The sequence below is a fragment of the Kogia breviceps genome, chromosome 11 (genome assembly GCF_026419965.1).
Source record: "Kogia breviceps isolate mKogBre1 chromosome 11, mKogBre1 haplotype 1, whole genome shotgun sequence".
NCBI classification, from domain to species: Eukaryota; Metazoa; Chordata; class Mammalia; order Artiodactyla; family Physeteridae; genus Kogia; species Kogia breviceps.
In genome coordinates, this window is record NC_081320.1 from 84,753,629 (window position 1) to 84,772,766 (window position 19,138).

Here is a 19,138-nt window from a genome sequence, read left to right on the forward strand (position 1 = left end):
ACATCTTAGACTATAGACTCTGGTTCAGTAGTGTGGGTGGAGTCCAGAAATCTGGTTTAACAACTGCCCCAAATGAATCTTATCAGGGACCTTAGGGAAGCATTTAACCTAGACTTTTCTCTAAATGATTCTGAATTGAAAAGAACTTAGGAAGCTTTTCTAAACTATATACCTTTATGAACTTCCTCCCAGTTTAAAAAGTTCCTCAGGTGGTCCTGATACCCATTTTCCCCCCAGTCTCAATGTAGAACAACTGCTTTAATCTAGTTCATCCTGAATGCTCCCACAATATTCTTTGGCTGAAATGTGTTTTCAAATTTGATTCTGAAAAATAAAATGGTCAACACCCTTTAAAAGCAGTCCATGAGCTGTCTGTTAAAAGCAGCTGAAAAACTAAGCTAAGAACTTAAATCTTTTTTTTTCACACAAATACTAACGTTTAATCTCGTTTTCAAAGTCCAAGAATGAAAACTTGCATTTAAACACTGAGCAAGCCACATATTTAAGTAATATTCCTTAAAAAGTAAGAACTTAAATTTTTAATGCATATTAGGATTTCATACCAGCTGCTGCCTTCAAAAGGTAAGTTAAAGGCAGGAAAAAAGACAGATGGAGGACACATTTTCTTGCCTAAATATCAATTACTGTAGAGGTTTTACATTTTAAAAGTTTTACACAAAATCGAGGATATAGTGGCATAATTTGTTTCATTCTTTCACACTGTCCCTAAGTGCAGAGGCAGCAAGGAAACTGCAAATGCTATTTACGTCTCTCTCCATTCTTGATAGACCAGTGGTTCTCAAACTTGATGTTGAATATAACTGGACTGCTGAATATCACATATAAGAAAAAGATGTGCTCGATTCATGAACGCTGTTTGCCAAGTTGTCCAGAATCTCCAAAACACTAGAATCAGTCATGTGAATTCTGGGCAATTTAATTCTGAGAAAAAAGTTATTTCTATTGAGGAATTTTTTTTTTCTAAAAAAAAGTACAAAAAAAGGACATTAAGACATGAGTAATGCAGAAGAGGTGTTGAATTATATTTCTTTACATTTCTCTCTAAATTGTTTCACTTCATATGTTAATGATAGGTTAGTTACTTATTATACTTTCATCAATCTATTTTATAGAGAATTCCAATGGTTTAGAAACACATACTTTAAACCACGGCTCAATCACATCTATGGGCAGCCTAGACATTTGGACAATGAGACAATAATCTAGACCTGCTTTGCCTTGGCCAAAATGTATATAAATTATAGGCAAATAAAATTGAAAGTCTTTTAAGGAAAGCCTTGGAAGGTTCAACTTATAAAGCTAAGGCAAAAATCAAAGAGAAGAGTATCATATACTGCAGCATTTTAGGAAATGAGTGAAGACAGTGCTGTGAGTCTCCCACTTATGCAAAAGTCAAGTGCTATTGCTGGTAGAGGGAGTCACAAAGTTTGCAACCAGCGGATGGCATTAACTGCTTTCTGTAATGGTTTCCAAGCCTGACTGCACTTCAGGATTGCCTGGGGAACTTCTTGGTCATATCCACTGAAATACCATCTTTGGGGATGGTAACAGTCTAGTAAGAGGCCAAATGAAGAACCATTAGTCTGTAGGAAGCTGTCCCAGAAGTAAACAGACTAGTGAGATTCATACAGAAGGCTTCCTGAAAAAAAAAAAAAAAAATCAAGCTGCTTCCTTCACATACCATTAGGAAGCAGCTGACCTAAAATGGAATGAATGGAAAATCATCTGTAAACTTAAGGAACCTAATGGGAAAATGTTAAAATTAAGAAAGGTGATGTAATAATGAAAAATATTTTTAAAATTGTTTTTCAGAAATAGCCATACAAAGAGTCTCTTTCCAGACAAGCTATTTACTTAGAGATTATAGAATAAATTACACTGGGAAAGGTGTATTAGGCTACCATAATTACATGACAGTATTTTAAAATATATCAAAACCCCTTATCTCTGAATCTTTACAAACTTCCTGGCCTTCACGCTCAGTTAATTTTCCCTATCTTTCCTAAAATACTGTTAAGTTCCTTAAGGGCAGGGAATATACTTGTTTCATATTCCCATAGTACTTACTACGACACAGCAGTTGTTCAATTATTAATTAATAATTTCATATGACATATTTTTAACTTGAAACTTCAAACTGAGTCAGGTACTGTCACAGTCATGAAGTAAACATGCATGATATAGATCTGTATTATCTAGAAGCCCTCTGACATGCCTGTTCTGCTGGGAGTGATCGTCAAAAGCCAGACAAAAATATCACTTCCTCTCTAAAGCCATCCCTGATTCTCCAAGTCAGAATTATTTTTGTTCTTCTTTGGTTATACCTCTTTTATAGCCCAGGCCACACTGATCTTTAAAACTCTCATATATACTCCTAACAGATTTTGAGCTCCTGGAGGGCAAAACCCTGCTTTGTCATCACTGTATCCCTGGCACCTTACATAGTGTTCTATGTATGTGAGGAACTTGATATGTGTCTGCTGAATGAATGAATGAATGAATGAGTGAGTGACCACCACATGAAATCCTGTTCTTTAAAATGTGCATCCCAAAATTCAGGATCCACTCATGAATTACTTTGCTTACCCACTTCTTCCTTCCTAAAACTGATTATTGCAAAAACTGTAATTTGGAGAAAATACTTATCAAGCCATAAATTCTATATAAATTATTCAGTATTAATAAAGAGCAAGGTTAATGAAAATAGCTGAGAGAGAAAAACCTTACCTTCTTGAAATAGTTGTCTGGCATAAGATGGCTCTCTGCCTTGAGGTTGGAAAAAAGCATAAATGCACTTCCTCACTAAATCTTCCCAGCCAGTTCTGCCAGCAGCTCTCAGGGAACTAGTATCAATAGAGATGATTTTACCTATACAAAGAATGAAAGTTTACATTTATGACAGCCTCCTGATACAAGTCACTGATGTTTCAAAACTAACAACTGTATCTAAAAAATATTCTGCTACCTCTCAAATGTTTAATGGACAAAAGCACTATTAATTTTTATAACATATGGTAATGGAATATATCAGTGACATGATAATACAAAATTGTTTTTGTCTTGGAGTGCGTTATATTATATCCTAAAATTCAATACCAATCAAGTAGTAAAGTCATATCATAAAGATCTGAAGCTGAAGAGACTGATGTAGGTCAAACTCCTCTGGCTTGCTCTTTGGGTCCTGCTCTCTACATATACTAATGATTGGAGCACTTATTGGGGATGGGAGGCAGAGATGAAATATATTATTTTGGTTTAAATTAATTTCCAATAATTAAGTGAAGAAGAGAATATGACAAAGTAAGGAAGCCTTTCCTTTCCTACCTCCTCTTGGGCTATAGACAATATTGTATTTAAGAATCAAGACTGAAGGCAAAAAAAGGACAATCAAAAAAAGATAAGTGAGAACATTAAGATCTGCTAGGCATTCTGCAAACAGAACATACGCTTTATAAAATTTAGTGGTGATTTGACAGTTATCAAATTTGAACAAGTTTCCTAAATGACTATGGAAGAATTCAGGCAAATTATTTCTTAATCAGGAGCCAATTGATCCAGTTTGTGATTATTCAGATCTGTTTTATTTTTTATGCAATTTATATTCACACAAAGTAATATTGGTAAGATAGATATATATATGTATGTGTATATATATATAAAAATTAAGAATTAGATTAATAAGATGAAAACTTACAAAGCCCCATCCAACTTTAAAACTTGAACATTACCAATATCATCAATATTGGTAATACCAATATCACCAATATCATCAATATTATTCAATTATGTGTGTACTCCTCACTTGTCACATCCCTCTGTCTCTATATTCTCCTGTCTATCTAGATTGTTCCCAGTTTTTCATCATTACAATCAATACTGCTATGAATATCTTTCACATTTTCCATAGTGCATGTGTGTAAGAGTTTCTCTAGAGTACATATGTAGGAATAGAACTGTTGAGTCACAGGTTATGTGAATGTTCAACTTTATAATATTGAACTGTTTTCCAGAAACTTATATAAGAGTTACTGTTAATCCAACATCTGTTCCATCACTTGGTACTGCTGGGCTTCTTTATTTTTTACAATTAGTAGTTGAAAAATGGTATGGTCTAATTTTGTATTTCCCTGATTAATGAGGTTGAATATTTTTCATGTTTATTCACCACTCAAGTTTCCTCTTCTGTGAATGCCTGGTTGTCTTTTCCTCATATTCCGTTTTTTCACACAATCAACTCAAATCTATTGTACTGTCTGTGTCTCTTCATTTTAACTAATCCTTTCTTTATATATTTCTCTTGGTTTGTTTAGAAATAAAGTATTTATTAGACCTCTTTAACGTAGGGTCTTGAATCTAATATAACCAAGTATGTCTGATCAGGTTGTAACCCAAGTCTTGGCATAAATGTAGAAAGAAAATAAATTAAAACTTAAATGAGGGAATTTTTGTTATTTTAGAACAGTTTGGGGAAAGCCTGATGAACACTGTGATTGAAACTACAGATAATTTCAGATTTTCTAAGAGTTTTAATCATTCAATCTTTGTCTCATCACATACGAGACTAAGAGTTCGTTATAGCAGAGAATCCACTGTTATATAATCTTCAAACGCAATAATACTCATATGCAGTGACTAAGCGAGGCATGTGTGTTTGTGTTTATGTGTTCAAGGTCAGTGTTAACCCACATGAGAGCAAGGACGTCTGTAATTGTGGGACTGAAGGGGAGAAAGTGATTAAATTATCAGTAATGGTAACAAATGATCAGTAATGCACTGAGTGTCTTGGGAGAGAATCATAAATAGGTTGATTTAGAATACTTCTCCTTGCTAGAGGAAAGTTTAACCAACCAACCAAACAAATAAACCACTGTTCCACATTTCCTGGTAGAAAACTTTTTTTTAAGGGACATGAACCACTCCATGTAGAGTTGAAAGCACTACTAAAACTTAAGGAATTAAATATCGAATACTTATTATAGCTAGTTTATTATTTTTTTATCTAAATCAACTCTATGATATGATGCTAATTTTACAATTTAATAATACTTCAGGGAAGCAGCCGCATAGCAGCGGGAGATCAGCTCGGTGCTTTGTGACCACATAGAGGGGTGGGGTAGGGAGGGTGAGAGGGAGGGAGATGCAAGAGGGAAGAGATATGGGGACATATGTATATGTATAATTGATTCACTTCGTTATAAAGCAGAAGCTAACACACCATTGTAAAGCAAGTATACTCTAATAAAGATGTTAAAAAAAAGAATACTTCATATTTTTCTGGCATTTTTATATTTTCTCTGGGGCTTCCCTGGTGGCGCAGTGGTTGAGAGTCCGCCTGCCGATGCAGGGGACACGGGTTCGTGGCCCGGTCCGGTAAGATCCCACATGCTGCGAAGCAGTTGGGCCCATGAGCCATGGCCGCTGAGCCTGTGCATCCGGAGCCTGTGCTCCGCAACGGGAGAGGCCACAGCAGTGAGAGGCCCGTGTACCGCAAAAAAAAAAAAAAAAAAAAAAAAAAAAAATTATATATATATATATATATATATATATATGTATATATATATATTTTCTCTGGTATCTTTTGTGTAAAAAGTATGTGCAGTACAGTGATGCCCTTTAAATAGTGCGTCGGTGGAAGGCAATGCAATATAAAGAAAGAGTTCTATATTAGGGCCTAAAGATGTCTGCCCTCAGCAATTAGCTGCCTGGTTTTAGAAAAGTCACCATTCCCTCATTTGTAAAATGGATAGGCTAGATTCTGTAATAATCTCTGAGGTTCCCTCTAGATTTATAATTACTTTATGATCCAGAGGTTAATTTTTTAATTTTTATAAATTTATTCTAAAATCAAGTGCATCTAAGATTTTAATGCTGGGTCCTTGGTCAGAAACAAAACTACCAGTTATAACATTGTTCCTATGGAAAAATACAGTGTTCTTTAAAACAATCTAATTTAGGATTCAATTTATAGAAATGCAATATGAGGAAAAGCTGAAATATACTATTCCTAAATTATCCTCATAATTTTTAGGCCTCCCTTGTCTCCCACATTTATTCTGTGGCCTAACCATCACCCCTTTCCAACAGGCTTTTATTCTGCTATCTCTCAAACCCTTGTTTGGTTTTACTGACACAAAAGACCAGCTATATTTTTTAATAGACCCTATTTTTCCTTCATGCAATAATATTTGGATTTTCAATAAGGGTTTATTAAATTTTTCCAGTGTTGTTCATCGGTGGAAAGTGGAAAGGAACGTGTACATGGTAGACTCAAAAAGTGAATGAATAAAGGTATAGGAATTGATCATTACTACCTTAAATGCTGTAATTGTTGCTGTAAGGGCAGTAATTGATCATTACTGTAATAGATGCTGTAAGGGTAGTAACTGATCATTACTACCCTTAGATATCAAGCTCCTAGACATTCTCTTTGTTGTATTCTATTGGGTTGGCCAAAAACTGCGTTCAGGTTTTTCTGTAAGATGTAACGGAAAACCTGAACAAACTTTTTGGCCAAACCAATATTTTCTGCCCTAATTTATCCCCACCTACTCTTTAGTAAGAGCAGTTGGGAGTTTATGTTTAAGAACACAAGAATAAAGCACACAATACAGGAACATTAGATTTCTGGGACTAAAAAATTAATAAATATTGTAACAGGATCTTGTAAACAATGGTAAAGTGAAAAAGTACGTTAAAACTAAATTTTCACAAAGAATAAAATTTAGTAGAAATGATTTTTAAAATCTTGGTCTGCTAAAAAAATCTATCTGTAGTATCTATCTCTATTTTAAGACTAGAGCGGTAAGTAATACATATACAATTCTGATTGATGTAAAAGTATGAAAACCTAACATGATAAAGTGAAGATAAGATTAAACCATATAGGGGAATTCCCTGGTGGTCCAGTGGTTAAGGCTCTGCACTTCCACTGCAGGGGGCACGGGTCTGATCCCTGGTCAGGGAACTGAGATCCTGTATGCCGCGTGGTGCAGCCAAAAAATTTTAAAAATTTAAGAAATTTTTAAAATTAACAAAAAAGATTAAATGGTATATGAGAAATACTTTATAAATTATAAAGAACAGTAAAAATTTGTTCTCGCTGAAAATGAAATCTGAGGTAGGCCTTTAAAAAGAAGGGCTTATTTTCAGGTACGCTCACTATTACTCACTTTGTGGCTCTACTGCCCTTCTTCCAGTTCTAACATACTACTTTGTCTTAGGGCTTTTTGCAGCTCTGTCTCCTCAGTCAGGAGCACCCATTCTTCACCATGCCCCATGCCCAATGCGCCCCTCCAACACCCACACTTTGCACAGCTGGCACAGCCTCATCCTTTGGGGCCTAGGGGCGCGATATCAGCTCGACAGGCCTTCTGTTAACCAGCTAATTTTAAAATAGGACCTCCCTGTTAGCTTCCCTTATACCATTTCACACCTTTTCCATCAAAAAAGTACAAATCTGTAATTATATCATTGCTTTTTGCTCAATCAGGTACACCCTGAGCAATCACACATAGTGACAGGCACTTCTAGGAATTCAATCAGTATGTGCTGAATAAATTTAAAGACAAAGAATAAAGGAAAAAAGAAATAGCCAGATACATTTATGCACAATATTAAAAGCACTTCTTTGTATCTGTTTATAAATAAGTACATTAATATCTACATTGCCAAATTTCTTTCCATAGATTATGAAAAATAATTTATAATCAGACTATAGATATGTGCATAATTACAAAATAATGTTCTCCCCAGCACCCTGCCATAACAATGATGACAGTATCTAAAATGCACAGACTCAAGACCACATTGGAAATGTTTTCTGTACAGGATTAGTGAACAGAAGCTGAATAGCAGAGGGATACAATTAGTTTTAAGGGCATAGTCACATCATTAATAATGATAGAACATTCTGAACTTTGCAGCTAGTACCTGTAGTATCTTGCTTGGTCATAAAGGATTCTACACCCGTAATAGCTGGAGGCCGAGGTAATCTCCGTGCAATACAAATCAAACATGATTGGAAATCTGCCCAAAACAAGAAGGGGAAATTGAAGGAAAGAGGGTAGAAAGCAGTTCACATCTACCACCTGCCATTAATGGTTTTTATAAAAACAGTACATGTTATATGATCTGACACAATATTGGAGTCACTCTGATCTAATAGTATAATATTAGAAATTGCTCGCAACTAAAAACTGGCAGCTCCAGATAGAGATCTAGTTAGAATAAATTATCCCTTCCCATTGAATGTTCTTACATAAACTAGAGGAGACTGATGCATCTCAAGTACTTGGATGATAACAACTTGAAGAAGTAGTTTTGGCTACATTTAAGCAACATAGTGGTTTATAAAATACAGTTTTTTAGTCCGTTTCCTATATTCATTAATGGCTACAAAGATTATTCCTATAACCACTGTGCAGATAATAATTTATCATATGAAAAAATCATTTAACTGTTTCTGAAGAAGCATTATTTTGCCCTTGACAGAGGACTTCTATGTTTTTAGGATCTGTAATTTTTTTGGCAAGTCCCATTTCCAAATTTTTTAAGAGGTTACACGCAATATCACACAACGAAATAAGAATTTCAGTCATATAAGACAGGCCTGCACGTGTATTGTGTAAAAAGTCCCCAGTTGATTGTGGCGCCCATTCCCTGGTGAGACCCACTACATACATGGCCTTTTTTGCATCTGACTGACTTCTCGGCTGCTACCTTCCCTAGTCCTTACTCCGATTTCCAATTTGTGGTGTTCTTAACTTAGCTCAGTTTATGCTTGCATGGTAAACTCATCCACTGTAACAAATTTAACTAATACTATGTTCATACCCTGTTCATATTAGAGCTTCAGCTGTGTTTTCATCTGTTCATAAGCTTTCCCCTTATAAATTACCTTGTATGGCCTCAAAAATACTAACTCTATTCTCCAGTGTTCCATACACTCTAAGCTTGAAACTTTCTAAAAATCAGAGCTGTTCAACAGCCTGCTGCATCTGGTACATTTCCAACTGGCAGCAGTTAGTTACAGCTCTTATTTCTAGGCAGCAAGTTGGTTTGAATTTGACATTTTAGTGGGAATGTCAGCTTAAAACTGAGGATTTGGGGGCATTTTAAATGGGTAATTCTAGATGTTAGCAATTTTTTTCTTAAGTATTAAGAAATACAGAGCAAACTGAATAGCCACTATGATATATAATATAATAGCCAAAAATACTATCCGAAGAAGGCAGTTTATAATCCATTTCCTCTCTGTTCCTAAAACCATGGAAAAAAGCAGTCAAACACCTTAAAATCACCCTTTGTTTTTACCTTCTCCATCCTCTTGAATTGATTTTGGCTGTGACACAGTGAAACACTGCATTACTTCATACCGCTGGCAAGCTTCCTGGTTCTCGGTGCCTGGCTCATCTGGAGGGTGAATTAGCATCCTGCAGTTAAAGGTATGGCTATTTCGTCGTGTTGCCTCTTGAGGCCAAGGAACTCCATTTACTGTGAAAGAAAAATTGATTATATGCCTGTGAAAAAGGTGAAAAAGTACAAACTCTGAAGATACAAAAGACATACCTTTACTCGTCTGCTTAATTAGCTACTCAGATTAAAAGACAGACTTCCTCAGATCCAACATTATCCTGAGGGAATAGGATACTTATCTTCCTTAGGAAAGCTAAATGTTTACCAATTAGAAAAATGTAAAATTTGCAAGAAATTGTATAGGATTTCCTCCCTCAAAGATAAGCTCTTACAAATACCTTAATTCATTAACAGCTTTTATAAACAGATAAAGACAAAATAAAAAACTAATAGCTTTAAAAAGTTAATAGCTTATTGCTCTTTTGCTCAGAATTTTACAGCAGTTAATTAATGAGCTTTTCCACTTGTTTCCTGTTATACTCTGGCAATGAAAAAAATGATTGAAAATCACAGATCTGTTGTTAAGCAAGGGTTTTAACCTGGTAGGCAAGGATGCTTAAGGATGGCTTGTGTGTGTGTGCACCCTTTTGGTTGGAGGAGTCAAAGTTTTTCAAATGAACCTCAAAAAAAAAATTTAGAATAGTCAGAGACCAATCTTGGTTTCTTAAATCATTTTTTCTTGCTCTTTATTTTATTTGCACAGTCTGCATGCTACAATGCCTTGAATACAGTGGGTAATCATTACATAAAAATGACTGTTAAAACAGAAATGTTGGCTTCCCTGGTGGCGCAGTGGTTGAGAGTCCGCCTGCCGATGCAGGGGACACGGGTTCGTGCCCTGGTCTGGGAAGATCCCACATGCCGCGGAGCGGCTGGGCCCGTGAGCCATGGCCGCTGAGCCTGCGCGTCCGGAGCCTGTGCTCCGCAACGGGAGAGGCCACAACAGTGAGAGGCCCGCGTACCACAAAAACAAAAAAAACAAAAACAACCAGACATGTTAACTGATTCAGTATAAGAAAAGTGAATTCAGTTATAGAGAAGATAACTGTACATTTCAAGTGAGAATCACTGTGTGGCGGGTCACCATTTCCCAGTTACAATGTTATATTCAAACCATGGTGGCAGTCAGAGGGGTGTTTCAGCTATTCTCTCCCCAGTCCCAACAGTTTTCTTACCATAGCCTCACCGTTGAACCTCCTTCCTTTTTACTATCTCATCACTCTATAACTGTTAGAGGAAATCATGGAAACAAACCTATACTGAAGTAAGGAGTCTTGGTTTGTCTTTGCACTAGCTGTGAGTTTTGGGTTAATGGCTTAATCTTTGCCTTGTCTTTAAAATAAAGGAATCCACTGTATTATCTCTAAAGTCACTTGCACTCTAAAATTCTATAACACATTAAGACCCCTTGGTAACTCAAGTATCAAACTAGTGATTTTAAGAGGAACAACTGTTTCAGGCTTCCAGTTACTATAAACATATACTACTCTTTTCAAAGAAGAAATAGGCTTCCACTTCATCGAGTGAACAACACAGAAAATTAAGAGCTATGGATAACATTTTATTTGCATGTTTCGTTTAGTTACATAGGATTTCTAGCCAAGACTCTCCCCCAACTTTCGGAGCACATACAGGCTAAAGACTAGGCACATGGCTTAGTGAATAGAACACAAGCTGGAAATCAGGCCCCATCCATACTCTCAGCTAGGCTCCTTTAGCAGTGAGCAAACCATCCAACCATACTTAGAACTACTGAGTTGAAACCACTCACATCCAAAAATGTTAATTTTAATAAGTATGTAATATGAAGGGTATTCCTTCCTCCCTCCTTACCCTCCCTTCCTCCCTCCTTCCTTTCCTTTTCTGTGAGCAAGGTGGTAGGATACATTGTATACATTTGTCTCTTCCTTGTACATAATTAAAATTGAAAACAAAGGGAATTCCAAACAGAAGCTTCTTGTGGCAAGGCAACTAACTGCTCTGCCTCCCAACACTATCACATAATTGTGGCATAATCTAGAGGAAGAGGATAAAAGGAATGCTCTCTATCAGCTGTTTGATGACACTCCTCCTTCATATTTAATCTCAGGCTGAAATTAAATTTTAAAATATTTTTAGTATGTTATATATATCAGGATACTATATATTATAAATATAATAATCATATATTATATATATTATGTGAAGGGAAGCTATAGAGAGTTCATGTTCTTTTAGAAAACACATTCCTTTTACCTAGCGATTTTGGTAGCAGATTCTTCACAAATTCCGCATGATCACCCACATGCAGTATGCTGTAGACACTGGTATTCATTAATTCCTCCTGATTGTAACCCAAGTAGCTGGTCACATTTTCTGACACAAATACAATTCTCCCTTCACAGTTCACAACAAAGAAAAATCCATCCAAAGCCTGCAAAGCCAAAAAAACGATTAAGAGGTTACGAGGTTAAAAGAGAGAAGAAAAATACACATACACATTTCTCTACTGAAAAAGAGATTGGAAACATATGCCAACTTAAAAAAAGGGGGACTGAATAGAAGATTTAACATTGCATGTTCTCTGTGGAGGGAACAGGATTTTTAAACAGACTGTACACTCATGTTTCAAGTAGGCATCAATGAATATGTCAAACGTCTTCCTTGGAAAGAAATTTTATGGCAGCAAATGGAAGTAAATGACTGACCCATTCAGTCAGTCATAAACATCTCTAAACTGTAGGTTAAGACCTGGTGTCTACCCTCAAGGAACCTGCAGTGGGGAGAGAGACATAAGCATAATAAAATACCAGTGAGAAATGCAGTATCAGAGCCATACACAGACTACTCTGTGAGCACAAAGGATACTTATTTGGGGTCGAGGTGGGGGGCAAAGAAAGGCTCCTTACAGACTCTGACCTGAGTTATAAAAGGCATAGTAGAAGAGGGGAGGAGGAATGAGGCAAGAACATTCTAGGCAGAGGAGAGAACATGGCACATAATGGAACAAAAAAGCCATTTGGAGCTGCTGGAGCACAAGGCACAGGCAGGCAGTGAGTCTGGAGAGGTGGACAGGAGCCAAATCACAGAGGGCCTTCTATGCACTGCAATGGAGCCAGAGACCTCCAAAAGAAGATGTACAAGCCCCAAGGGGACGTAATATCCACAGGGGTGCAGGGAAAAGAAGTCGGAATCTCTATTTATAGCATAATCTAAAACATAAGGAAGAAATTAAGCTTAATTAACATATCGACACCCTGGTGCCTCACTCAGTCTAGTCACATATCACAAACCACGGAATCTGAGAGAAGATCCAGAATGCAGAGGTTGACAGCGGTACCTTATTTATAATCTTTCTGTTTATCGCAACATATTATAGTTTACTTGCTATAGAATGTATAAAAGCAATAAAAACAAGACCTTTAAAAAGTAGAACATTTATAGAATTTTGTAACAAGACGTAACCACCCTTTGTATCATACAGGGGTTTGCTGGTTACTGGTGGCAAAAGACTTAAGCCATCCAGCAATGTTGATGGGCTACTCATTTTTGTTTTTGAAAAAGGTTAATTGTCCCAAGTTTGCTGACCTTTTCTATGATGCTGGGTGCTAATGATAATATCCTACTAAGCAGATATTTTCCAAATAATAAACACACCTAATTTTGTTCCTTCAGGGTAAAGATGAAATTTTAACAATGAATAAAAAATAAACTGCTTTCAAAAAGACACTTATGCTATAGAGACAGCACGTGAAAATGGATGTTTTGAAATGTTACCACAGTTATAATTTTGTTGCTGAAAATGATGTATACCACTTATAAAAATTATCTTCTCAGTGTAAAACATTTAGAAACAAAACCTTTTCCCTGTGCAAAACTCTTCCTATAAGAGTTTCAATGGGCTTTAAAAACCCGTGTTTTAAAAAAGGAAAATGCAACTCCTTTTGATTAATTTGGAGAATCACTATTTGAGATTTAAAAAAATGGAATTTAGGGAATTCCCTGAAGGTCCCTGAAGGTCCAGTGGACTCGGCACTTTCACTGCTGGGGCAGGGGTTCAATCCCTGGTCAGGGAACTAAGATCCTGCAAGCTGCACAGTGTGGCCAAAAAAAAAAAAATTCGAAATTTGAAGAAAAACCTTTGCATAATTGGTAGATAGGATTTCAAAATGAATATCGTGACTTAGTGAACTCATCCAGTGATATATTTTTCCATTTGTATCTACCTCATTATTGTGAGGTGTTTTTTACAGCTGATAGTTTAAGCCAAATATTAAAATAAACTGAACTTGAAACTACATCTTCAAATCACTGCGTCCCAATGCATTCAACCAAGATTTTAAAAAATAATGAAGTACAGCATTGTTCTCATTAAAAATACTGCTAACACTTTCTTTAACAAGAACAAAAAGAAATAAAACTATTTTTATTCCACCTGACTGTTGTGACTATTTTTCATTTAGTTCATAATGCAAAGAGGAGAGGGATGTGATTAATAATCTAAAAACCTCAACACTAGATAAACCCTTTGCTAAACTATTTTGGATTTAGATAAGCACAGGAAAGCACCCTCATATCTAATTGTTTTCTTAAAGTCAGATTAGCTATAAATTTCATAACAGGTGATCTATCTATCTATCTATATATATGTATATATATATATATATTTGTCTGGCAGTTTATATTAAAATAGGGATAACTGAAATACAGATATATTTTTTTAAAAGAAGATCTAAAAATTCTTTAAAATGTTTAGATATTAATTGAATCAGTGTAAATACAATTTAACTTTCTTTTTTCTTTTTGGTCTCTTAAAAGAGTTTAATAAAGAACAGTTTGGGTATAACAAAGTATCATAGTTCAGAGCAAGAAACAGGATTGATATCAAAACACAGGCAAGTAAAAAAACTTGGCCATTTCATGGTGAACCACTTCCAAGGGCCACACCATCCAGCTTCTAAAGCACTACCTTCTTCTATTTTCCTTCTAGTTTTCAGGGTGTCCTTTTTAGCTCCTTGCTCTCTGCCTCCCTAGTGACACTGTCTATCTTCAAAGCCACAGTTTCCCTTGCTTTTTTAAAAATATAAATTTATTTATTTTATTTTATTTATTTTTGGCTGCCTTGGGTCTTCATTGCTGCACGCGAGCTTTCTCTAGCTGCAGTGAGCGGGCACCACTCTTCGTTGTAGTGCGCAGATGTCTCATTGCGGTGGCTTTCTCTTGTTGTGGAACACGGGCTCTAGGCATGTGGGCTTCAGTAGTTGTGGCTCGCGGGATCTACAGTGCAGGCTCAGTAGTTGTGGTGCACAGGCTTAGTTGCTCCACGGCATGTGGGATCTTCCCAGACCAGGGCTCGAACCCATGTCCCCTGCATTGGCAGGTGGATTCTTAACCACTGTGCCACCAGGGAAGCCCTCTCTTGCTTTTTTCACTCTCCATGTCTGTCTCTATGTCTGGGAGTTATCCATTGTCTGCCGAGGGGCTGGGAAAGATTGAGACCCACTCCTGGGATCATCTCTGCCCCATCTGAAGACTGTCCAGCAGTGGGCACAGGGCTGGTGGTGCAGACCTCGAGCACCAGCAAGGCCCAGGGATTCACCTGGACTACTCGGTGCCATTATTTTTAAGGCATTTGTGAAATCTAAAGGATTTAAACTTCCTTTGCAGTAGGCCTGGAGTCCCTGCAGTCTCCTGTTTCCACAGACTTTCTGGGACTTCTCCAAGTTCTCCCATTGATTGCACCTGACTTCACTGCCAAGCTGGGAAGTTATTCTAGTAGCTGGCCTCTGGAATATGCAGCTGGTCAGCCTTACAGGGAGTACAGAACTTTCACCAGGTCTCTGTTTGGCCTCGGTTACATGGACTCATCATTTCCTCTGAGAAGTCTGGGGCACCATATTTCTTTTGAGCTTCTCCAGAAAAGGATGGCTTGGAAAACAGGTTAACAGAGGCTGCCCCACAGTTGCAGAGAGGTCCTGCTGACCTTCTCCTGAGATACAGACGCCTGTCCTGTGTTAGAAATGCATATTTTTTGTTTTGTTAAATTATAAATGAAATATAACTTAAACTTATTTTATGTACGAAAATTAAGCAGATAGTGTAAGATCTGACAAAAATCCCACCTCCAAGAGATTGGTAACATGTCAAGGAATCCTTTGAGACTATTCCTATGAATATACAAACATCTTTAATTTCTAAAAGTGCGTCTGATTAATATAACCTGCTAATACTTGTTCTTATCCTACAAGTTTCCCTCATATGTTGTGCATATAATTAACCTCCAAGTGTGCTCCTAGGAGGGAATCTTCCTGTTTTCCAAGTCCTGACAGCTGGACTGACATTGAGCTACACACAGGAGATGATAACAAATGCCACTCCATTCTGTACAGCACCATCAGTTGGAGGGGCTTTTCTCTCTACCCGGGATATCAGTGTTTGAAGAGGACCACCTCGGGTCTCAATGCAGGGTTCACACTGGCCAGGGCTTCTCACAGGGCCCTCGCTTTAAATGACACAAGCTTCACTAAGTAACACCTAAGTGTCAGTCACTGGACAAAGTTCTGGGAATAAAACACATATTCTCAACAATTTTATAGTCTCTGACGGGAAAAAAACAAGTACGTGTAGTCACATTATAGTACAGTGGAGGAATTCATAAAGGTTAGGCACAGAGTGAAGCACCCAAATGGGAAAAGGGATGACTGCTGTCAGTAAGGTTTCCTGGGAGGAGCCCACATGACACCTCAGCTGAGGCTTGAAGGACACAGCAGTAAGTCAGGTGGGCGAGGGGTGGAAAGAACATTCAAAACAGAGGAAACAGCTCAGAGGTTTAAAAAAAAAAGAAGAAATCACCTTGTACGTACTTGTCATATTTGTGTTATATTTAACAATAAAAAGGTTTTTTTGAAAAAGCTTCAAGGAAAAGCCAAAAAAAAAAAAAAGAACGAAAAAATGGCCATGGGGATCATCTTGAAGGCAATGTTTTTAAGCAGGAGACTGACATGATCTGCTTTAACAAAGATCCTTCTGGCAGTGGGTGTGGCATGTAGACTGGAAGTAAGCAGACAAACTGCCATGCTATTGTTATACTCCAGTTCAAATGTGAGCCCGAATCAAGGCAATGGCAGTGGAAGTGATAGAAGAGAATTCTACAGAGGCGGAAGAAACAGATTTGGTGATCTCTAGCAGCTATGGGAACAAGCACTTGGGGTGATCCTTCATTAATGACTTTAGGGTTTTGGTAGATAAGTGCCTTTCCCTAACAAAGGGGATTCAAGGGGAAAAAAAAAAAAATCTAATTTTTAATTTTTTGACTTTTCTTCTTTTGTCAAACAGGAGATAAAGGGATCGATTATAAATTTAGTTTTAGAAATGTTATATTTGAAATGACTGAGGAACTTTCTGGTAGAGATGTTCAAAAGGCAACAGGATATGAAAGGGAAGCTGTGAAAAGAGATATGGGCTAAAGACAGATATTTTTGACTTACAGGTACATACAGTATCATTTAGTTTTTGTTTGTTTTTAACTACAATCATCTTTTCCCCTTCCATAGAATATCTGATTTCCTTTGAGGAGTTACTTCTTCCCCATTTAATAAAGTCTCGTGGGGTTCTTAATCAGGCCATTGGGAAACTTCCTCCCTAAATGTGAGCCTTGAGAATTACAAAAAGAACGAACATGGCTGGAACACATTCATTCTGGCAGCCGGGCACTGTCCAGATGGGTCTTTTGAAGAGACCATTCGTACAGTTTCTGCTTTCTAGCCTCCATGAGATTCCTTGGTTTCACCTTATTTCTAAGCACAGTTCTGTGGTATCCAAATAGCATCCCAATAAATTCACATTTGCTTAACTTAGTCATAACTGGTATCTGTTGCTTCAAATCAGAAAAGCCTAATTGGTATTTTACACACACACACACACACACACCCCATATAGACAGAGACACAGATGTTGATGAAACTGTCCAGGAAATGTGCACAGAATAAAAAACAAAAGGAAAAGAGCCAAGGCCAGAACCTTGGGGGATGCTAACATTTAAGAGGCAGGTAAAGAAAGAGAAATCTGAGAAAAAGGCTAAAGAGCAGCCAGAGAGGCAAGGAGATAGTTTTATAAAACAAGCTCATGAGGAGTTTTAAGGAAGAGGGAAGTGGGTGGTCAACAGTGTCAAAGAGTCACAAAGCAACGTAAGGAATGGTACAGTATGAGGTAAGGAGGCCTGAACGCATGTGCAAGGTATAGGGAGACTTCTGTGACTAAAGCAGAATTTTCTTGTGGAGCAATAGGAAATAAGCAGCATTAGAGTCAGATAATGCAGAGTTCTGAATAGGAGGTAGAGGAATTTAGACAGCAAAGAACACTGGAGAATGAGGAGCTTTAAAAAAAAAAAAGCCTATAAATTCTAATACCACTCTCTCTTTTGTTTTATTTTGTTTTTTTGTGTTTTTTTTTTGCCACATCACACAGCATGTGGGCTCTTAGTTCCCTGACCAGGGATCGAACCTGTGCCCCGTGCACTGGAAGCGCAGCATCTCAACCACTGGACCGCCAAGGAAGTCCCACCACTCTCTCTTTAAGTGTGAGGAAATTACCTCCAATACCTTTATTCTTAACTCGTGCTACTTTTTATGTTTAAGAAAAAGGAGGGGGAAATATATTGAAAATTGTATGGTGAGAATTTCTCACAATGTGGTGGATATTTGATCACCTTCTAGATGTGCAGATCTTCTACCTGAGCAGGCCCCTCTAAGACTGATGTCAAATAGAACTTTCTGCAATGATGGAAATGTTCTCTTTCTGTGTTGTCCGATACAGTAGCTACTAACCACGTGTGCGTACGGAGCATTTTAAATGTGGCTGGTGGGAATTTTTCTCACCAGACATTCAGCAAAAATGTCTGAATTTTTCATTGTATTTAACTTTGAATAGCCATGTGTAACTATCTTACTGAACAGTGCAGCTCTAGACTGCAGCCTGGATAAGTCAATGAAAAGTCTCATGGTGGCTTTTCTACCACTTCTTCTCTTAGCTGCCCTGGATTAGATTTCATAAAGTTTAAGGCAATGAGGCAGGATTGGGAGATACAGAAAAAGGGTTAGAAAAGGTTGTCAATGAAGGCAACTTTGAAGTCTATAAAAGTAATTCTATTTTACAGTCTCAGTTTCACATCTGTATGGCTCATAAATAAAAATATTAGTAGCTCCTTGAAGTCAAGAACCTAAATACATTTCTATTCTGAGTTTTTGGAACTTCTAATTTGATGTGTTTTTTCATATTTGAAAATGCTTGCCTAATGACATGTAATTCATGTGTAATGTTGTGTTACAGTTTTCCTTTGATTCATAGTGGTTTTCAGGGTAATAATTTCATCATCTAAAAAAATGCTTTCTTCTTATAGCAGTTTTGAATGGATGTTTTCCTGTCATTTTCTGTTCATTTTAAAGTGTTATAGATTTTTCTTACAAAGAAATAACAAATGTCTATGTAAATTAAAGCAGTAGTAGTATTCTCTGGCTCCAGTTGTGCTGTTTTCAGTTTGTGGATAATCTATTTGCTCTCCTTACTGATCTCTGTGGTTTCTGAAGAACCTGTGGTAAAACTGCGATTTAAATGACTACCACTTCTCTACAGAACTCCACAAATCTCAGGGACCTCTATACCTTACACTTTTTCAGTATCTCAAATGGCATTATATGCAGAAAATACATTTCATAAATATTTAATG

At 37.0% G+C, this 19,138-nt stretch overlaps 1 protein-coding gene across 14 annotated transcripts in view; it reads right to left on the minus strand.

The window, feature by feature from the left end:
* The window catches only part of NCOA1 (nuclear receptor coactivator 1), a 260,566-nt gene that overhangs the window by 72,422 nt on the left and 169,006 nt on the right, over positions 1–19,138 (minus strand). For all 14 annotated transcript variants that reach the window (XM_067007989.1, XM_067007981.1, XM_067007992.1 and 11 more), the window contains 4 exons: positions 11,671–11,848; positions 9,334–9,513; positions 7,951–8,046; positions 2,749–2,889 (listed from right to left, as the gene is read on the minus strand). In XM_067007989.1, the coding sequence (XP_066864090.1) occupies positions 2,749–2,889; positions 7,951–8,046; positions 9,334–9,513; positions 11,671–11,848 (595 nt within the window). The remainder of the gene's footprint in view (positions 1–2,748; positions 2,890–7,950; positions 8,047–9,333; positions 9,514–11,670; positions 11,849–19,138) is intronic.